This window comes from Mesoplodon bidens, assembly GCF_964165515.1.
Source record: "Mesoplodon bidens genome assembly, chromosome: 4".
In the NCBI taxonomy this organism is placed as follows: Eukaryota; Metazoa; Chordata; class Mammalia; order Artiodactyla; family Ziphiidae; genus Mesoplodon; species Mesoplodon bidens.
Genome location: NC_138160.1, coordinates 6,916,695 through 6,938,882, shown reverse-complemented (window position 1 = coordinate 6,938,882; position 22,188 = coordinate 6,916,695). Strand labels below are relative to the sequence as shown.

At 39.2% G+C, this 22,188-nt stretch overlaps 1 protein-coding gene across 2 annotated transcripts in view; it reads right to left on the bottom strand.

Moving 5' to 3' along the window:
• Positions 1–22,188, bottom strand: part of ADCY2 (adenylate cyclase 2) — a 441,039-nt gene that overhangs the window by 100,847 nt on the left and 318,004 nt on the right. For both annotated transcript variants that reach the window (XM_081233724.1, XM_081233725.1), the window contains exons 12-14: positions 18,801–18,881; positions 10,184–10,253; positions 7,474–7,571 (exon numbers count right to left, since the gene is read on the bottom strand). In XM_081233724.1, the coding sequence (XP_081089850.1) occupies positions 7,474–7,571; positions 10,184–10,253; positions 18,801–18,881 (249 nt within the window). The remainder of the gene's footprint in view (positions 1–7,473; positions 7,572–10,183; positions 10,254–18,800; positions 18,882–22,188) is intronic.

Here is a 22,188-nt window from a genome sequence, read left to right as displayed (position 1 = left end):
AGATACATCCTTCCCCCAAAGTGTAAGAGTTATATTAATTATAAACCATTTCTATGGGTAAATAATGGTGTCTTTCTCTGGAATTCTGTTTAATGTGATGACTTTCATATCCCTTCTCCCTCTGTGCCCTCAGCTTTCTCCCCCTGAGAATGATTTGGATTCTCTCATCAAAGCTCTGTTCACGTCTGTTACATGGTATTTAGCAACGATAATAAGAACCAAAGGGGGGAAAAAAAAAACTTTAACTATACGTTAGCATGAAATAATAAAAATCTCCCCCTCTTTAAGTGATAGGTGATAGAACCTCAAAATGAAAGGTTCTTTGTTAAAAGAAAGAATCAAAGAATGAAAAGGAGAAAAGGCATTTAAATATTCATCACCATTACAAGTTATTGCAGCCTTTCTCGGATAATAGGACTTAGCAGCTTTGAGGTGTTCCACCCACTTGAAAGTCCTGTGAGGCTGGAAAGGGAAAAGGAGTCACATTTGGCAGAGTTAAGAGCTTCCACTTCATGCCAACAATAAGGGCTGAAGACCTGAATTTTCCAAAGGTCCGCGGTGTTCTCTTTCTACACTTACTCCTTAGGTGAGCTCATCACCTCCCAGGGATATAAGTACTACCTATGCTCTGATTCTTCCAAATTATGACTCCAGCCATGACTCCTTCCATGAACCGCTGGCTTACATACACCCTCCCCTCCCCACCGTGAAGCCCCACCACCTGGACACTTAATATGCACACACATGCCTTTGATGCTCAGAGCTGAGCCTTTCATTCCATGCTCCTCTCTGAATTGTTCCTTCCCCTGTAGTCTCCCTCTCTGTAAATGGCTGCCCAATTTTTCCATTTGCTCAGGCCAAAAACGAAAAACAAACAAAAAAATACTCCACAGAACGTAGCTTTCTCTTATTCTTCATCTCCAGTCTAATAGCAAGACTTTCCTCATCGCTCTTCATAACACATCTCAGAATTTGATCACTTTTTACCCCTCCACTGCCACCCAAGTGCAAACCATCATCTTCCTTGGTCTTCCTATTCCCACCCTCTCCCTCTTCTGGAACAGCAAGAACAATACCCCAAGCACAGCAACAGCATGTCCTCAGCTGAGAACTTTCCAGGGCTTCTCATCACACTCAGCATTCAATCCAAAGCTCTCCAGTAGCCTGTGAAGGTCACCATGACCTGCCCATCTCACTGCTCCTGTGATCCCATCTCCATACTCTCTCAGGGCTTACTCTGCTCCTGCCATCCTGCCTCCTTGCTGGCCCTTGAACACACCTGTGACTTCCATCATCTAGAATGTTCTTCTGCCAGATATCCATGTAATTCTCATTTCAGTTCATTCAGACTTCTCTTCAATATCAGTCAATCAGTGATGTCTTCCCTGACAGCCCTCATCTGAATTACCACCTTCCCTCCTCTATAGTAGCCTACTCTTTTCATTTTTCTTAAAGCTTATTACAACTGAATTAATATGTATTTGTTTATTACATTAGTGTTGTGCCTCCTAATAGAATGTAAGCTGTATGAGAGAAAGGACTTTTGGGGGGTTACTTACTGCTGCTTTCCCAGCATCTCGAACTACGCTTGGTATATGGTAGCTTGATAAACAGCTGTAGAGTGATTCCACAAATGATGGACAGAATGTATGTATGAATTTCTCTTATGGATTTCTATTTTTATTACAAATGTTCAGAATATTGCCCAGATACAAAGTAAAAGTATAATGGCCTGTTTCATTGAGTAAAAACACATTCAGATCCCTTTTTATTGTTATTGTCCTTCAAATCTTACTGTATCAGTGACATATAGGTAACCACAACTAAAATTACCTTTCATTCCTGGAGAGATTACTGGTTTTCATGAAATCCATTTTTTCCTGATAATAGAATTTTCAGATGGGCACCCTGTTACACAGACTAAAGGCTACACATTCCAGCCTCCCTTGCAGCTAGGTTTGCACATGTGATTAAGATCTCAGTCTTGAGTTATAGACCAAAGTGTCCTGAGGTAGTTTCTTGGAGGCGTCCGCAGAGACTCAGTTATAAATGCTTTTGCCTTCTGCTTCTGGGTCTGTTCCTCCATGTTGCTCAGAATGTGAATGCTGCCATCTTAGAAATGAAGAGGAGGACCAAACTCTAGGGAAAGCAGAGCTGTGTTCTGGAGGGACCCAGGACTCCCAAGGAATCTGAGGGACCTCGGGCTTTTGATTATGGAGGAACAAAACTTCTAACTTATATTCAAGTTACTAATTGTGAGGCATTTCCTTACTTTCAGGTGACCTGAATCCAGAGTTGAATATTGTTCATCTCAGTAAAAGGTACCTGGTTCATTTATCTTGGACAGTGAGAATTATCTTGCTTCATATTTTGCTTCCCTTCACTTCCCTTCTCTTCTCTTCCTTCTTTATTTTTTGCTTTGCCCAAAGATTCACATCCACTGCATCAGGTATGCAGGGAGCAAATTACCTTCATGGTATCCAATATGGGGTCCAACCAATTTGGTTGCCCACCAAAGCAAACTGCCTTCACAAAAAGTTGTTCTCCATCATTTCTGTTTAGAAAACCAAGCCTTCTTTCTATGGACATGAACGATTCTACCATTAAACTTTCTCCTATTTTTTTTCCCTTTTTGAAGATAACAAAATAAAAGCAACTCTTTTGAAATTATTATTAAATCATTAATGAGCATTGATTATTAACATGAGTAATAGAATGTATATTAAAGAATCTCAGTGGAAATAATAGTTCTAAGACATTTAATATTGTAATTTGCTATTAATTTTCCTTAAGGAAAATGTTATTATTCTTAATTTTGCTTGGGTAATGAAACATATGATATCTCACTGAACTTTATTAGAAAAAATTATTCTTATTTTAATAACTGCCATGAATGGTTTAACATAATCTATTTAGTTTGGCAGACAATATGAATGAAACTACTAAAAAATGTAAAAATTCATGCTCGCTCATTTCTGGTCTTTGAAGGTAGCTCACATTTCTGATAAAGTTATAGTACAAAGCTGACAGAAGTGAGAGAACAACTCCAAAAAGAGGGTCCAACTAATAATTTAATTACATCTCAAATCCTGAAACTAGAACCAGATTTGAAAATTATGGGCCCAAAAGGGATGATGTAAGGCCCCCTTTCAGGGAAACACTTCCCCTTTCTGGTCCTTTCAAGGTTCTAAGTTCCTACTTAGTTATTCATTCACTCACTATTTATTCATTTACTCACTCATTTAATCATTTCTCTCTTTCCCCACCCCCTCAAAACATGAAGCAGTTTACCAAAAGAACAAACAAAGTAAAACTGTAATTCAGCATATTTAAAAACAAGCTAGGGCATATTAGAAAAAGTGAGAAGCACCATTATCTCAATAAATATGCTTCATAAAATATAACAATTATTATTTTTAAATGGATGCCCTCAGAGCAAGGAAGAGAACACACTAGACACACAGAGGGTATTCAAAGTAGAATGCCAAGAGGCACTGATGCTAAATGGCCCAGGAGGGACCAGGGGCTGATACATGCCATGGAGTGAATGTGAGATTCAATGTCACTACAAGGTTGGTGATGCTCACAGGACTTTTTCAATGGAAAACTAGAACTGAGCTCTTGAATAAAGTCAGAAGGCATAAAGGCCTGTCCTATCAGGAAACATAAAAACTATGCCCAACAGCCTGGTAATTTTCAGGGATGCCAAGTACCTATGTAGGGTCATAAGTGGAAAAGGAATAATCTTTGACAACTGAGATCCCCAATCCTGATCCATGTTAAGGGGCTAATCAAACTCACATGGCCTAAGTATTTTTTTAAAATACTGTGGCTTGAACTGGTGAACCCCAGAGGTCCTGGCAGGGATACAGTGAAAACTATATCATAGTGATGTCTTCAGAACTCAGAACACATGAGATCACCATGGACCTAAACCCTGGCTTTGATGAACTCACAGTTGAAATTACAGATAACACAAGGATACACATGACCACAGAAGAAACAATAGTGAGAGTAAATAACAGAATTCATGCACTTATGAACCATAAATAACAGAAGGAAACAAATGATATTTTCATACAACTTGTTTAAAATCTGAAAATAAATGGAAAAAAATAAAAAGCATAGGCAAAATAGAGAATTATAAGAAAAGCTCAGATAAAAAGTAGACTTCTTAGATATGAAAAAGTGATCTTTGAAATTATAAACTCATTGTGGATGAGGAATTCACCAGAATGCAGCACAAAGAACTAAAGAGGTGGAAACCTTGAGGAAAAGTTACAGGACCTGGAGCACAGAATGAACAGCACAATGTACAATTGATAAGAGTTCTAGGAGGAAAGGACAGAGAAAAAGAGAGAAGCAATATGTGAGGTGAAACAGGCAGTCAATTGCTAAGAACTAAGCAAAGACAAGAATCCTCAGACTGAACAAAAATCACAACTAGTCACACAGGGAAATAAGAAGAAGTGCATATCTAGAAACAATATAGTAAAAATCCTGCCCCCTGCAAAAAAAAGCTGAAAAGCATACAAATAGGAAAGACCAATTACTTACAAAGGAACATAATGGGATTGAAAGAAGACATTTCCTTAGCAACAACAGAAGCTGAAATTCATTGTAATAATATCATCAAAATACTAAGGGAAAATAAGAATTTTACACCCAAACTATTATTCAAGGGTAAACTGAAATAAAGCAGCTAAAGATATTTTAATACAAACAAAAAAAGGAGCTATTGCGACTCACAGGTACTAACTAAAAGAACTAATAAATGATACACATCAGCAAGAAGGAGAATAAACTTGTAGGAAGAAATAATTTTTACAAAGCACTGATGAACAAATAAAATGATAAAGAATGTGAGTAAGTCTAAATAAATATTGACTGTAATTACCATCTGGAACTAAAATCCTAAGAAATAATTACATAGAAGAGACATAATGATTAACTTATAATTTATTAAATTAAGAATATGTGTTAAAATTTCAATGGTAATCATTGAAAGAAAATATATAGGTTCCCCCTTCTCTCCCCTCTGCTCTCCCTATGTAGTAAAGGAAGAATAAGAATAAAGAAAACGTGATCAATCCTTTAGAGGTTAAGAAGATGGGAGATTTGGGGCATGGGGAAAACCAAAGAAAAGCAAAGTAAATGAAATATAAAATAAGAGAGTAGAAGTGGGCCCACACGCATCAATAAAAGAATCAAAATACAAATGGAATAAAGTCACATTAATATACAAAAAGATATCAGATTGAATAAACAAAAAACCCCATAATAATAGATACTGTTTACAGGAGGCATACCAACCAATAATGTCTCCAAGAGCACAGAAACTTATATATAGTCAGTATGACACAGGCTCAACATTTGTGAAATCTGGATTGTGTGCAAATGCATATTTATTATATTATGCTCTGTACTTTTCTGTATCTTTGAAATATTTCAGAGTAAGAATTTTTAAAAAGAAAAAAAGAAAAATTAGGACATTAACATGAAAGAAAAATGGAGGAAAAAGACTATACTATACTGTACTATACTATACTATACTATACGATACTATACTATACTGTGAGGCCGGTATAGAAAGTGCAGGTCTAAAGTCTCCATGAAAGGCGTCTGCAGACCTTACTCTGCGCCTTCTAACTGCCAGCACAGAGAGGGAAATGTGACCCGTACCTATTTCACAACCCTCATGCTCAAAATCCAACTTGTTGCTCAAGAGAAACACAATAATTGGTAATGATGCCTGAGGGAACGAACTGCGATGGGTTCTCATAAAACAACACAACAGAAAAGAGACAAAAAAATAAAAACGAAGACAGAAAAGACACCAGTTTGATTTCTTTTTAAAGTATAACTCCATGGAATGTTTTTCCTGGTCCCCAGAAGTCCTTTTGTCTTCTTTGGCATCGTCTTTTATAATGCTCTGGTCACTTTCTCCCCTCCCAAACAGTAGGTGATAAACCCTGTCTTAATTGTGATGCAGAAAATATGAAAATACTCATCCAATAGGAAGATGTAGAAAAATGAATGAATGTCTCTACTTTAGAGTATAAATAAGGGCTCATTCCCCTTGGTAACACTTGTTTCAACTACATCACTTTTTACATGCCCTTTGGCTTTACTATTCAATAAGCCTTGTCTGTACAGGAACAGCTGTTTCTCTCCTGCACCATGTGGCAGAGGCCTGGAACTTAGAAGAAGCTTAATTGTTAACATTTTTTTTTCATTGGAAAACTGACAGGTTGACCTTGGCAAATTTCACTGAAGACTGTGTAAGTCTAGAGGAAGAACTCATCTGGCAAATGTATTTCAATGCTCATTTATGAGGGGAAAGGGGAGGAAGGGGGTGGCCAGTGGGAAGGTCTTCTAAAAGGGGGCAGATAGCTTTGGGATTGTACATGTACGAATAAGATGATCACTTGTTATTAATCTTTAAATGCCTTGGTATTGGCTAGTTGTCCAGAAGAACATCCTTTGGGGTATGGAGGGAAAGGCAGACCATTTCTTTCTAGTTTGCTCAGCATCTTCATGAGACAAATTGTAACCCAGCCTCAGCAATTCAGGTTGCCCACAAATGCTGGCTGCACCGCTGAAGTTAAATGCAATCATACAACTAACTCCAACTAGATTGAAAATGGTCGCTGTGGCCTTCACAAAAGAGGTGATGATGAGTGGAAAGAAAATTTTTCTTAAATTTCTTTCTTATCCCCAATTATTAAAAGAAGGACAAGTATTTTCTTTTAGATTGTATGATGAGAAAAAAAACAGTTTATTTAAAAAAAGACAGTTGACTTACATTCCACTCCTTAATAAGGTATAAGAGAACATCTACCTAGGAATCATGGAGTGATTGGGTTTTCACCAGTAGGAGGAAAAATGTGAAAGTGTGAAATCTGGTTACCCAGTTCTCTGTACCCAGGTCTCCTCTGGGAGGGGCAAGCTGGACAGTGACTCATAACACTCAGAGATGGCAGAGAGGGTGGGCTTCAGGGAGAAGAACATGAAATCAGAATGGAGGGGTGGGCAAAGTAAGCCCAGAGCAGGTTTTGTCTTTTCAATACATAATAATGTTGTTTGTTTATTTGAAACAGCATCTGGTGATTTTGCTCTTTCTGGGTCAACTTATTGGGTTATATTTCCTAGACATGAGCATCAGAATAATATGGAAATCAAAGTAAAATGGTTAAATTAATTTTTTTAAAAATCCCTAGAAGGTCAATCAACATGTCCACTTTGAAAATTCAAAATTACTAAAACTGAGTAAGACACGGGGGCCACTTAGCTTCACAGAGCCTGAAATCACCTCCCCTGCCCGCCGTCCTCTCCCCACCCTGCCTGCCGTCCGCCCATGTTACATAAGCACTCCGTTGGAAACTGTGCATCCCCTCGTAACCCTTAGTATGACTGAGTCCAGCAGAAATACACAGCCAGTGAGAATCACAAAGTAGAACCGTAGGTACTTACTTGGGCAAGACCAGGATCTGCACGATGAAGATGCAGAAGAATATGAGGCAGGCGCAGGTCACATAGTACTTGAAGGCTGGCAGAGCAGTGGCTCGGTACTGAGGGGAGAAAAGAAACCAGGAATGACAAACTGTCTGAGAGAAGGGCTGAAACAGTCATCCAGCAGGTACATCTAACTGCACCTGGTTCATACATCACACTCGTCACCTGCGGACTGTGGAAAAAAACAACCTAAGGACAATGGCTGTTCACCTCTGGCAACGAAAGCTTCCTCCCTCCAAATGAGCTGTGAAAGGGTGACTTCAAAGACCATGACTTTTGCGAGTCGACCTGTTCAGAAACCCACGTAGAGGCAATCGCATCCCTCCAGCAAGGAGACACAGAGCGCCTGGCCAGAAAGACGAGGGAGTGAACTGAATGGACCAATTCAGTGTGCAGGTGTCCTGCTTCCCTTGTGGGTCTGAGGTCCGAGATTGCTTGTGGAAAGCAGCTGACTTTTCACATAGCCATGTTTTGCTTTTGAAGAGTACTGAGGAAATGCAATGGTCTCATTTTATTTATTTGTTTTAACATTTTATTTTATCATTGAGAGGTGGTGAGTGAAATTATAAGACAGAAGACGAGCAGGCTCTGTTGGAGCATCTGTTTGCCTGTCTGGATCTGGCTGTTGGACTCTTTCTACTTGCCCAGCATAATCAGCAGTTTCATATGGCTTTCCATAACATCCAGGATCATAAACTGACCAGTGTGGCTGCCCGCCTGGGGCTGCCCTCCTTGGCTTACGCACGAAAAGCCAGTCAACGCTGCACTCATGATGATAACGGTCTGCCACATGTCCCCTTGACTCTGGTGATGGTGTGCCGGGCACTCTCAAGGCTTTCTGCAGACTAACTCATTTAATCCTCACAACAACTGTATGAGGCAGGAGCTATGGCTGTCTCTAGTTTTGTATGAAAAAACTTTGGACCAGAACAACTGATTAACATTCTTAGAAACACACAGCACATAGTGCAACCAGAATCTTCACCCCACTGGACTGGCTCCCGAACCCAGGCTTCCAACCACGAGGCACTATTGCCTCTCGGACAAGGGTTCCATGATAAAATTAAAGGAAATAAAGTTTTTGTGGCAATGCTATTGAAGCCTCCTGACAGTGCTGGCAGGTTGCATTAGTGTATCTGCACAAACTGTGTCCCAAGTTATGGGAAGTTAGGTATGTATTTCTTGGGTTTAGCCTCTGGGATTTTGGTGCAGATGACGGACCTCTGGGTGGTCTGGCTTCTCTTCCTCTGTGTCTTGCTGCCTTTTACCCCTCCTGCTGGCCTGAAGAGCAGGTTGGGAATAGGAGGACAAAAAGTGAGCTTAAATCTCAATGCTGTCTAAAGTCTGCCTCAAAGTCGGCCTCTGTAGATATGTACACATGGGGAATGTCAGCAAAAGCTACATGTTTTAATAATGATCATTTTCTGTTTACTAGAATATTTCTTTGGTGACTTTTGTGACTTCATAGCCAGGATAATTTACAATGCTGATGAAGAAGCCCTGCTAGCGTAATTGCTGAAATGTGATTATATTTTATGCACTCAGTTATGTCCTTATTTTCTATGCTTTTTGCAGAGACATGACTTGGAATTTCCTTGTGGTATTAATCAAGGAAAAGGACTTCTATCAGGAAGGAAATAATTTAACATTTAAACAGTAAGTAGTCATTAGTGTCTAAATTGTTCAATAATAATAATAATAATAAATTGTATCAAACATCGATTTGGTAAACTCTCTGCAGTAAAAGTCCCTGACTCAGAAGCAGAAAGTTGACCTTCTTGATCACCAACTAGTACAAAAGAAAGCTTTGGTGTAATTGTAAAATCCAACCTTGATGAGCTTTGGAAAGAATTTTGATATTTTCTATGTCCATTCAATATCCATAAAACAATGAACTGAATTTTCTCAACAGAGTTTTAATACCAGTGCTGTGACTGTTGCCATTAACATAGTAGCTTCTGTTCAAACTAAGACTATAATTATATGGTTAGATGGTGCAAATTACCTCTAACCTGCTCTTTTTCTAGACCAACACACAAAAAAAGGCAAATGAATAAGGCCAACCTAGAACAGTTGTCCTTTCTGCAATAATTACTTAATTCACCTTAGCAAATCCTGGTTAAGCTTGACATGTACAAATTAAATGTCTGGTTATTTATTCGTGCCTGAAATAGCTCTACTTTGGGAGTTAAAATGTGAAAGTACTTAGATGCAACAAAACTTAAAAGTGTCTAATTCTCCCAAACAGGGGTTGAATGTAAATCTCATATTTTTATCAAAAAGTTAAAATAATTTGTGTAAAGACACTGTAAATTTGTCAGAAAGGATTTTGCTTTCTTTTAAAAACTTTTCTAAGAAAATTTCTCACTGAGAAAGCAAGATATTAACTTCTTTCCTTTCCCTTAGCTCCACATCACACAGATACCATTTACTAACAGGAGTGTTGAAAGAGGTGACTAGCCAAAGACAGAAACCTGGTAACCAGAAATGTGGTAAAACAATATATGCCTGGAAGAACCACAGGAAAAGCTAGAAAGAAATTGGATATGGTTAGAGGCAGTTTAAATGTTGCATGTAAAATGATATGAATACAATTTCATCATGATGGAATTTTTAAAAAACTAATATTTTGGAAAAATGATTGATTTTGAAGAAAAAAATAGCTTACTTCTTTTTCTAGTATTTTATTGTAGAAAAGCAATGAGATTCTCTGAATGTCTTCAGACTTGAGCCATTGCCTGGAAATAAAAAGGACAGACACATTATAAAACCAAGCCTCCAACCAAACATCTGGAACTATTTTTTTAAAATGACTTGCATTCTTCTTTCTTCATAATGCCAAATATGGAATCTAGGTTTGTTAACAGGCTATGCAAATATAACATGCTTATTCACACACTGCTCGTCTTGAAAATTCTACATTACAAACCAACTGTCAAACCAAATTGAAACTCAAGTTATCCAACTTAAATAATTAGGGAGATAAGTCATCAAAAGGACTCAAGTACGTCAATAAATTTATTCCCTGATGTCTTACTGAAACCACATGTTACTTTCATCTCCTAAAGGATCTGGTTCAGAGAGAAGCACCATTTTTCTTAGGTTATAGCAAGCAACACATCACAGAGCATCAGAAATATTTAGAGTGGCTTCCAGATGTAGGCAAGAAGATTTTACTCCTTTCACACTTACTAAAAATACTTTCATTGTCACGTTTTTCATTTCTATAAAGTAAAAAAAAAAGTCATGCTTGAATACAGATTTCAAAAAATGGGTACAAATACTAATATAAGAAGCAATCAGGTCAGACCACTAACATAGTACGTTGATGCCAACATAAACACACACATACATAATACATATATATCTCTCAGATGTTGAAAAATAAAAGGCATATGGAAGTAACATTCTTACACATTGATTGACTTTCAGAAATCTGTTTTGGGAAATCAGTTGAGTTAGAGAAAGACCTTAAAGACAAAACCCTTCTTCACTAGAACATTGTGTATAATCTCAGGTTAAACGGCCACCCTGGGTGTATGACCCAGCAAGCTGGGCATATGATGCCCGGTACAGTCACACATTTTGCAGTAAAATAAACACACAGTTTATGAAATAAAGCTAAGCAAACAGAGAGATATCACATTCTTATAGTCATGAGTACAGAAATGTAAGAAAAAATTGAAATCTATGCATCAAGAAAAATACCTAGAAATAAATACAAACAAAATAAATTACCATCTAGGTTAAGTCACTACACTGAGGAATTTTTATTTCTACTTTCTGATTTTTTTAAAATAAAGACTTTTATAATTAAAATATATAATTACCTAAATTGCATATGTATATGCATGTAGTATTTATGCATGAATACCTGCATATTTATGTATAAATTTCCAAGTGTATATAACTATATATCTATATCTACATTTATATCTATACTTATATATCTATATATAGGCAGAGTGTATATATATATATATATATATACTTCTAGAGATAAAATATTATACCTGTGAAAACAGCAATCAATTCCCAAGAATTCCTAAATATAGCACTTTTCCAACCTATTGGTCATATCTCTATGGATTTTGACTATCTGCAACATATTTGGGAGATAAAGACAAATGGGGAAGGCCTTTGACGATCCAGGAATAAAGGCCAAGTGAACTGTCACACGTTATCCCATAATCAACAGGGACAGTCACCTCCTGATTTCAGACTCAGGTCAAATGTACACTGAGGTTTCACATTAGGGTTGACCCAGTTAACCCAGGAGACTGGCACATTTGAGGAGGAACATCTCCAGGGCTACCTGGACAGCCGTGTGCCTGGAACATCTGGACAGTTCTGAAGACGCTCACAGCACATGTACCACGATGAACTTGAGTTTCCCAGGAGACTAAACCACAGACAGTGCAATTTCAACTGTGGTCCAGAAGTCAGTCATGTATTCTAGAATGACTGCCATTAAAAGTGAGAACTTTAAAAATACTTTTGGATTCAAAGTTATAAGCTTTAGGTATCAGGAAAGTAATTTTTTTTTTATATTGTGACTGCCCCAGCTGCAGAGATAGGTTATTGTTCTGTTTTATGGCACTAGTTGGAGGAATCAAAGGTTGGTTAATATTAGAAAGAGCAGAAAATAAAATTTAAGATAAATTTTAACTATACTCATTTTTTATTCATTATATTCATTATGGATATCTTATGAATAATGTATGCCAGTAACTTATTTAAAAGTTTTTTTTCTTTATTACAGATGAAATTTCTATTTAAAAAATGCTCCTGGATAATATAAGCTTGGAAATAAAATACGAGCAAAATTTATAAAGTGGAGATAAAACCAGCTCCTCATTGGTTAGTGGGGCCCCCATCTTTCTAGGTTTTAGTTACCTGTCTGTCCTGCAGGTGGACAGGAAGCACTCAAGACAAACTCTGCCTTTTGTTGTGTCCCCAACACCTAACACAGGTTCATAAGACTTGATCTCTGGATGGATGCTTGGGGAAATGATTGAATTCCAGTTGTTGGTTCAAGGTATTTGCTCATAAGAATCTTGGCTGCAAGCAGAGTTGCTGTACAACTAATTAGCCATAAGGCCGTTTTGCCATAATAGGTAAAATAACTGTTGATTCACAGTTTTGGATTCGTTACACTAGAAAATGATAATATATCAATCTTTGCACATCCTTCAGTGAGCAGTTATCTCTCCCACCCACCAAAACCAACAGTTTACCAAGCTATGACAAATATATAAAAGGCAGCTAGTAATTGACAATAGTCTTCGAGAGCATTAATCATTTGCTCTTTGGCTGATCTAGATACAACAGCTTGTTCTCTCCTGCCGTCTCTACCAAATTTATCATGCAATAGTAGAAGCTGGAGGCAAAAGAAGAATCCAGGTCCTATCCCCCCAAAAAGAAATGGTTGTATAATTCTTGATGAGTATACATTTCTTTTTAAAAAGTTTTAAATTTATTTTATTTTATTTTTCTTAACATCTTTATTGGAGTATAATTGCTTTACAATGGTGTGTTAGTTTCTGCTTTATAACAAAGTGAATCAGCTATACATATACATATACCCCATATCTCCTCCCTCTTGTGTCTCCCTCCCACCCTCCCTATCCCACCCCTCTAGGTGGTCACAAAGCACTGAGCTGATCTCCCTGTGCTATGCAGCTACTTCCCACTAGCTATCTGTTCTAGATTTGGTAGTGTACATATAAGTCCACGCCACTCTCTCACTTTGTCCCAGCTTAACCTTCGCCCTCCCCGTGTCCTCAAGTCCATTCTCTATGTCTGCATCTTTATTCCTGTCCTGCCACTAGGTTCTTCAGAACCTTTTTTTTTTTTAGATTCCATATATATGTGTTAGCGTACGGTATTTGTTTTTCTCTTTCTGACTTACTTCACTTTGTATGACAGACTCTAGGTCCATCCACCTCACTACAAATAACTCAATTTCATTTCTTTTTATGGCTGAGTAATATTCCATTGTATATATGTGCCACATCTTCTTTATCCATTTATCTGTCGATGGACATGGTGATTTTTTTTGCCATTTGACAGTGAAGATCATGAAATAGACAGAATTGTGTATTTGGCACAGAATTTGGCTTAGATGATTTGGTGAAATATAAGGACTGGGCATTTGATGGGACATTTCAGTATAGTCTGGATATGTATCACCAGTGATATACATTACACATATTGATAAGAAATAGCAGAGTCCCTCCTCTGTTCATTTTACTCCCAGGGGAATCTGCAGAGGCTTAGAGCAGACTTTTTTTATATTGTAAAGAATGTATGTCTGACATTAGATACTGAACGTTTAGTGATCGACCTTGAGAAAGAAAGTATCATTGCTTTCTCTAAGATACACCCAAATACAACTATAACCATGTATCTACACACATTTTAAGTGCATCTAAGTATTTTTTGCATTCTTATTTTTTGCAATCGAATCTTTCAAAATTTTGTTGTTAATGTTTCATGATGTCCATTTCAATGTTCCTCTTTTATTTTCTTTATTTTATCTTTTATGGTAAAACTGTCTTATCCAATTATTCCTGAGGTGAATCCCCTTGCAGCAAAGATATTTTTGGTGAGACTACCGGACCCACACCTTCCCTGTGCCTTCCTTTTCCCACAGCAGGTCAGGTTTGGCCAAAGGCTTCTTCCTTGAAGCCATAAGTGATGGGCCCAATTCTTCCTCTTTTGTCCTCAGAGTTAAGGAGAGCACATCCTCCCCACAGGTCTCACGTCTCTGTGGGTTCTCTGAGGTGGCCTCAGTTCCCATTACTGATTCATAGGAAACTCAGAGATTTATAAATGTCATATGGATATTTGGAGTAAGAAAGATTTGTGTGGGAAAATAAGGTCAAATATTTTGGGGAATTGGAACTACAAACAGAGAAGAGAATGGAGAATGTGTGTAATATTCCCGGTCTCCTGACTGTTCCTGACCCAAGTGGTCTCTGGCACAAAGAAAGTCAACCCTGCCCCTGCACTTCACACACACACACAAATGATTATTAATTTATACTAAGTTGCTTTTGTGCTAGGCTGAGGCCAATAAAGGAAATTCTAAACAAGATTTTGACTTGAGCTGAGATCCACATCCTCATGCAGAATTATTCTGGAATGTTATTGAGAAGGGGATGCTAAAATAGAGAGAAGACCATTTTCCTTTCATTATGGACTGACCGTTCGTATCTCCCACTTCATACGTTGAAGGCCTAACCTGCAGTGTGCGTATCTGGAGATGGGGCCTCCAAGGAAATAATTAGAGTTGAATGAAGTCCCAAGGGTGGGGACCTGACTCAAGAGAATGAGTGTACTTATAAGAAGTGGCACCAGAGAGCTCGCTCTTTCTCTTTTTCTGCGTAGCCCAGAGGAAAGGCCACGGGAGCACACAGCAAGGGGACTGTCTTTTGCAAGTCAAGGAGAGAGTTCTCACCAGAAACCAACCATGCTGGCACCCTGACTCGGACTTCTAGCCTTCAGAGTTGTGAGAAAATAAATTTTTGTTGTTTAAGCCACTCAGCCCATGGCATTTTGTATGGCAGTCCCAGCTGACTAACACACCACCTATCTATGCAGCCTTGAATCCAAAGGTCCAAGTGGCCTCAGTTGTGCACTAAGGCCATGGGTGACCTGTGGCATTTGGGAAAGGTGGTCCATGGACCTGCAGCTGAAATAAATGATGCTGGATAGGTAGTCTCTCAGTGTGGAAACCTGATCCTTCCCCAGCCCTGGGGTCGGTCGGTCATCCACCCATACATGCACTCCACTCCACTCAGACATAATTAAACCTGGGTCCCATGTCCTTCATTAACTCACCAGCTCCTTTCCTGCACCCCAGAAGCCCCTGTTTCTCCCCTTTTGAACTTTTCACATTACCTCTTTCCTATTGTTTTTCTTTTTTTTTTTAACCAATCTGGAAGAACCTGACATGGCAATCTCATTCTGAATATTAACTGTACAGTGCACCCCTCTATTGAGATGAATCTTACAGGAGTGCCCAGTTCCTCAAGAGAAAAATACTGCCGTGGAGGGGATGGTCTGGTCTGTCCACCCACAGGGCATCCCCTTCCCCGCTCTGCACCTCCAGAGAGGAGAAGCTTCTGGTAATGCTCCTCGGGGCAGACCTCTGGTACACACTTTCTTCCCTCTCGCCTCACGGCCAACTAAAAATTGCCACTTGCCATCTGCCTCTACAAGGATTTTGTCACTGGCCATTGCTGTCACTGACCTTCAACACACTTTCAAGGGGGTTCAGGGTGGAGATCATAAATGAGGCATCTGTGCTCTGGGAAAACTGGCAGAAAAGGCCTTCAGATAGTTAAGATATTTTCAGGAGATTTTATGAGCCCAATTTCTTGCCTCTTCTCACATCTAGAAAGGCACTAAAATTATTAATGGACACATCTGCTCCTCGAGAAGGGGCCATCTTCTGCTTAAACATGTGCTGGGTTGCACGTGCCCCCTTCACCAAGATCACGTATATACTGACCTCCTCCCCACCTCTTTGGACAGTTCCTTAGAGCTACCTGAGAGGCTGTCTCCTGGCCTACAGTCCTCATTTTGCCCCCAGTAAAACTTAATTCACAACTCTCAGGTTGTGCATTGTTTTTCAGCTGACATCACCCACCCAGACTAAGTCAAAACCTCTGTTCTGAGCTCCGTCCTCAGGGGGGCCTGGCCACCTCTGGTTTGGCTCTGCAGCATTCACTTTAGGGGTTTCCTGTCTTAAGGAATCCTCTGCCCACCAGCAGGATGGTGGTGATCACACAGTCATTGATTAGAACCATTCAAAGTGCTCACGCCCCACCCCCTCAGGCGGACTCCAAGTTGCTTCTCAGGGCATCCAACTTCCCACTCAAGCCTCTTTACCCTGAGAGACTCCTGCAGGGGCGTGGTGTGTCCTGATTGTGCTAAAGACTGGGAAGCACATCTCTGACCCTGGCGCGTCCTGTTATCACACCATGAAGGCTTCCCTTTCTCCCTCTTAGTTTCCTTCAAGGTTTGGCCCAGGTGTCACCTCCTCCAGAAAACTTGAGACTTTTCATCTGTGCTGTCCTGCTCCTCTTTACCTGTCACAACTGTAGGGCATCTGTGCAGTGATCTTTCTTCCCCTCACTCAGGGCTTTGAGGGGTAACACTAGGCCTGGGGTCTTGCTATGCATGTCTGATGCTGAGCAAATGACGACATTGTTCACCCTTTAACAAATGCTTGCTAAATGAGTAAATGAATGAATACATGAAAATCTGCATATAAATCACTGTTTTATGGCAATAGCAGAAAACGACTGAATGGTACATCAAGCCTGGAGTCCCTACTGAATCCTCAGTGGGAAAATCAAATAAGATCAGAAGAACATCTTATCGAAGAACAAGAGAGGTTAATGAGTAGGGCATAACAGAATGGGAGTGAAGCTAATTAAAAAAATAGGTGCATGATAGCTTCCATTTTAAAAATTCCCCTTTTGATTTTTGAGTACAGCATGACATTTTCCTCCACTTGATTTCTGAATGTGTTGGGAAAATTACAGCATAAGCAGTTACACCAACGTTAACCACGACTTTAGCATAAAACTATGCTAAAACACAAAGGTGGTAACCAAACATGTATTTGAGTACAAAATGATACCATACTGACAGACGATTCACAAACAACCTTGACAGAAATAAAGCAAAGCCAATGATTGTACTTTCTAATGATTCCTTTAGTAAGAACATTCTGAAAAGTGGGCATAAAAGTAGTTTAACAAGGTAGGCGTCCTGCATGAAGACATGCTGAGGCTGATTTTATACATTCGTTTTTTATTATTACTATTATCATTGTAATTGGCTAAACTTTGTCAAGGAACAATATTTCTTCTCTCTTCTGCTGTATTTTATTCCAGTGGGTTACAAGTAGTAACTGCTATTTCCTCTGGTCGAATGAATCTACATTGTGTGAAATCAGACCTCCCTGGGTTTTAGGTGCCAGTACATTACAGGGAATCATTGTTTCTCAGTTGTGAGGTGTTGAGGTTTCAATCAGCGCAGAGTTGAGACTGTTTTTTACTTTGATCCTGGTATCAGGCAAAGCAGAACACCTATCTCGGCACTGCTGGTGTGCCCTGAGTGCTCCAGGGCAGGTGGAAGGCTTTATCTATTTGGAGTATACAGCGGGGATTAGGCAGGTGTGCATTCAATGTGCTGGCATATCTGAATTACAGCTCTAGCCAGCCCTAGAGACATTATTGTATATGTATGGAACTCCACACACACACACGCCACCTACATACATACATACACATGCGATTCCTCCATAAGTACTGTAAATATTCTGAAATGCACCCTTGCAAGGCACAGTCTAGAAGAGGTATGCATTTTGCAAAGCTGTGTAACTTAATTTTGGAGGCACAGTCCAGGTGAAAATCATTTACACTTTCCATGAGTCAACTTTCATGATAAAAATTCAATAGGTTTCCATAAAGATGAAAACTTTCACATAAAACCTTTTCATTTGGATCTACTAAGGTTTTCACCGCAGTTTAATTCAATAAACATTTTTGGAGCATCTAATGAGTACCAGGAACCACACTGAGTTGTTTACCTCCTGCCCTTCATGAGGTGAGCCATGGCACACACACCTAAGGAGAATTCCAAGGCCGGTGAATGTAACCATTCCGTGCAAGCCATGAAAGCCACCACCTTCTTTAAATCTTGTCTCCTGCCTTTTTGGACCATTTAAAACTACAGTAGCAATTATCGGCTTTATAGACTGAATATTTTGGCCTCCAAAGAATTGGTCTTCCTCCTGCTGCCCCCATGAATTCAGATTCTAATGCTCAAGACCCTCTTCCAGGATTTAGAGCACAGGTGCCTCCACATTCTCTGATTTTTCGGGGTGGGGAGATGAATGCATTTTGAATAGTGTCACACATTACAACTTAATGATTTTCCCATGTGGAATCTACTGATCTTTAAAAAATATGCTACTGAACACACTATGCTCTAATTTTCTCTCTATAATTATGTATCATGTTGTTTATCAGTAATTTACTTGGGGAGGATTAGGCGGAGTTAAAAAAACTTTTAAAGATGAAATACTACTAACAAAAGCTATTATTAAGGACGCTTGAGGTGAAATGAATGAACTGTCTCAGAAAACTTGGCTTTGTCATGATAAGTATGACAGAGTTTGGGGGGAAATTCTTTTGGAAAATATGTCATTATTTTCAAATAATAGGATTGAAATAAGAGAGGAATGATAATTTAAAAGTACTCACTTTTGTGCATTGATTCCATCAATTGCTTGAATCATCCTTTCATTTAATTCCTCTTCAAATCTTTTCTTTTGTGACTTGGTTCTATATGAAGGAGGAAATATTTTGGGTAAGAATATGATTACTAAACTAAACAGTAAGCCTGTGTGTCTGTGATGCCAAAACCTCTGTCTGATTCTGTTAACTGAATTTTTTTAAAAAAGGAAACAGTCTATGTGCAGCCTTTTCTCTATTAACATATAGCCACTTTGTGGATTGAATGAATTGGCTAGAGCTTTTGGTGCAGTAAAATGTTGCCTTACTACTCAGAGTGAAATTAAAAAGCAACACTGAAAGATATGTCCTTGGTGTCTGAGATAAAAGAACTTTCTGTCCCAAGAGATGCACTAGCCCTTGAATTGTTGCCTTTATAAACTTTATTTTATGACAGAACATACTGGCTTTGGAAATTCCCTTGTAAAAATTTGGTGTGGTTGACAAAATAATCATTCCTGTTTTGTGTTTTCCTTGGTCAATTTTCAAGAATTTTCAGAACTAAAATCTTACTTGAGACACGTCAAAGCTTCATTGCATGTATTTAAATGTTCCTCAGTTTTGGTAAGCGCTATTCACAGAAAACCCCACTTATATGTGCAGACCGCTCACTTGATCTTGGAAGTAAATAATCTTCAATCATAATATAAAATGTTTTGCAAATAAATTGTGCCAAGATAAGAATGAGTTCTCCAAGGTTAATTTGACAATTAGCATGAGAGTGATGTAAAGGAGAAAATCAAAATAATACTTGTTTTTAAAAGTTAAACATCTACTGCAAAGAGTCTAAGCACATCTGGCCCTTCTCAAACTGGCCTGAAAGAGCCTGCACCTGAGTCTGGGTGTCCGAGTCACCTAGGCCCATGGGAGTGAGCAGGAGGCTTCTTTGTCTTGTGGTTGGTTAAATTACTCACTGAATAGACCTCCTACTCTGGAATAAAAATAATACTTTTCTGAGTTTAGAACTGCCTCTCTATATAGATAAGAATAGTATTAAGTGTGCAATGTCATATTTATCTGTAATTAAGTCTCATGGAATTATCATTAATGAGATGGATGTGATTAAATCTCATGGAATTATCATTAATGAGATGGATGGGTAATCTACCTACATTATATCATTGTTTGTGGGTTCACACTTTCAGGTCCTGCTTTCTTTAAACAGGCCAAGGGCAGTTTTGGTTCAAAAACAGAACGATATTAAGTGATCCACCTGTAGACACCAAGCCAATGGAATTGAGAGGTTTTAACATGCCAAATTCCAAGCTAAATTGGAAGGCAAATTAATTTTGATCCTTCTTTTAAAAAAAAGCATGGTATCTTAGCAATCATCTAAGATGGTTCATTCTCATTTATGGCTAAGGTGTTACCTTCATTTTAGACTCTTCTTTTTCTTTTTATCAGCCCTATGCCACATGTTGAGATTCCTGACTTCAGTTTGGTGGCTTTCTCTTTCAAAAAGTGCCTCCAAGTGTGAAAAGGAACAGTGTAGGTGCCTTGAGCTCACAAGAAAATTCAACCCTTCAATCATATGTCCAGGGTGCTAACAATGGCATTGTCGTTGTGAGTCTGTTTTAGGATTAGCTTAGATAATGCCTGTGTGGTGCTCAACGCAGTAAATGTGGCACATGAAGTAACCAATAAATGCATATTATGCACCCTTTGTATTCAGTAATTTTCTGGCTAACAGCTCTTAACATGTAGACAGTTTCCTTGTCTCCATAGTTTTGTGACCTCCGCTACAGAAGTGATAGGATAAACTTGGGGCTGATCATCTCCCCACGAGAAGTTCTTAATTCACCAAGCAGGGCATTGTTCCTCAGACTTTCAATGTTTCAGCATTTTTGACATTCCTGTCCTTGTTCTTGCCCTACCATTGGCTTCCCCAGTACTCAGTGTCTCCAAACCCTCTTTCCAATTCCTCTCCATTCTTTCTCCTGAGCTCCTTTCCGGACCTGTTCCACCCCCAGGCCTGGGCTGCTATATCTAAAGAGGTGTGAAAGAGGTCCTGCTTTACCTCAGATGATGCTTCACTGTCCTGTAATGCTCACTCAGTGCCAGGCTGTGGGCTCAGAGAAGTTTTAGGACCTTGGCCATGTTATATAGGGAGGACGTACAAAGGAAGTCCCAGGTGAGGCTGATTTGAAAGACAAGCTCTCTCTGTGAGGCTTGGGGCCACCAAAGATCAACCACCACGGAGGAAAGTAGAGTAGATGTGGAGGAAGCTCTTAGGAGGGCAGACAGGACAGGAGAGCAGGTACAAAGACAGGTTTTGGTGTCACAGACCCTGGGCATGACCATGGCCTTGCCTCCACAGTCACGTGACTCTGGTCATCTCTTAACCCAGCACCTTGGTTTCTTCCCTCTTAAAATGATAATGACAATTTCATCTACCTTGGAGTAACCCTGTAGGGATGAAATTAGACTTCCCATATGCCTGGTACAGCTAAAAGTGACAGCTTCTGATCACTGTCTTTCAGACAGTGCTCATCCCCAAATACATTGCCCACATCATACTGGCACTGCATGAGGTATTTCCCACTAGACAGATGAGAGGACATAGAACATATAAGGTGAAAGGATGTCCATGAAATTCTGTAGACAGTTGTTTGCAGATGCGTTAGTCTCTTATTGGCCTGAAGAGTCAAGCCTTCTCAAGATATGTGACAGGCCCAAAATATTTCTTAAATTACCTTAAGCTCTCTTTAATTTGGTATTTGCCACTTAAAAAATAACATTTCAAAAGCCCAAGAACCCAATTTTCCTTATAACATAGGGCTATAAGTGTTATATGTCAATGTTAAAATTTCAAATTTTACACAAAATACAAATTAGAGCTCATTACAACAAAAATAAAGTAACATAGAGGGGTCAGAAACAGTGTGCCCTAAAGATCTGGCAGGGAATGATCTAACTACTTTCAGGCAATGCGTTTTCTACAGGGATAAACTCACGTCTCTGTGGGGAAAGAAAAGTTGACTCAAGTTTTGGGTCTTTCATTAATTACCCTAACATCTTCAATAAGAAGTACGTAGCTCCCAAACCAATGCAAAAGTAAGACTCTGAGCCCCAAAGCTAGAGGAACACAGACAAGGAAAAGGGTTTGTGTCTGTCTGTGATCTTGTGAAGATGACAACAGGGACCTGCAGGCCTTTGTGGAAGCAATTTTTCTTTTTTTTTTTTTTTTTTTTTTTTCAATATGTGGGCCTCTCACTGTTGTGGTCTCTCCCGTTGCAGAGCACAGGCTCCGGACGCGCAGGCCCAGTGGCCATGGCTCATGGGCCCAGCCGCTCCGTGGCATGTGGGATCTTCCTGGACCGGGGCACGAACCCGTGTCCCCTGCATCAGCAGGCAGACT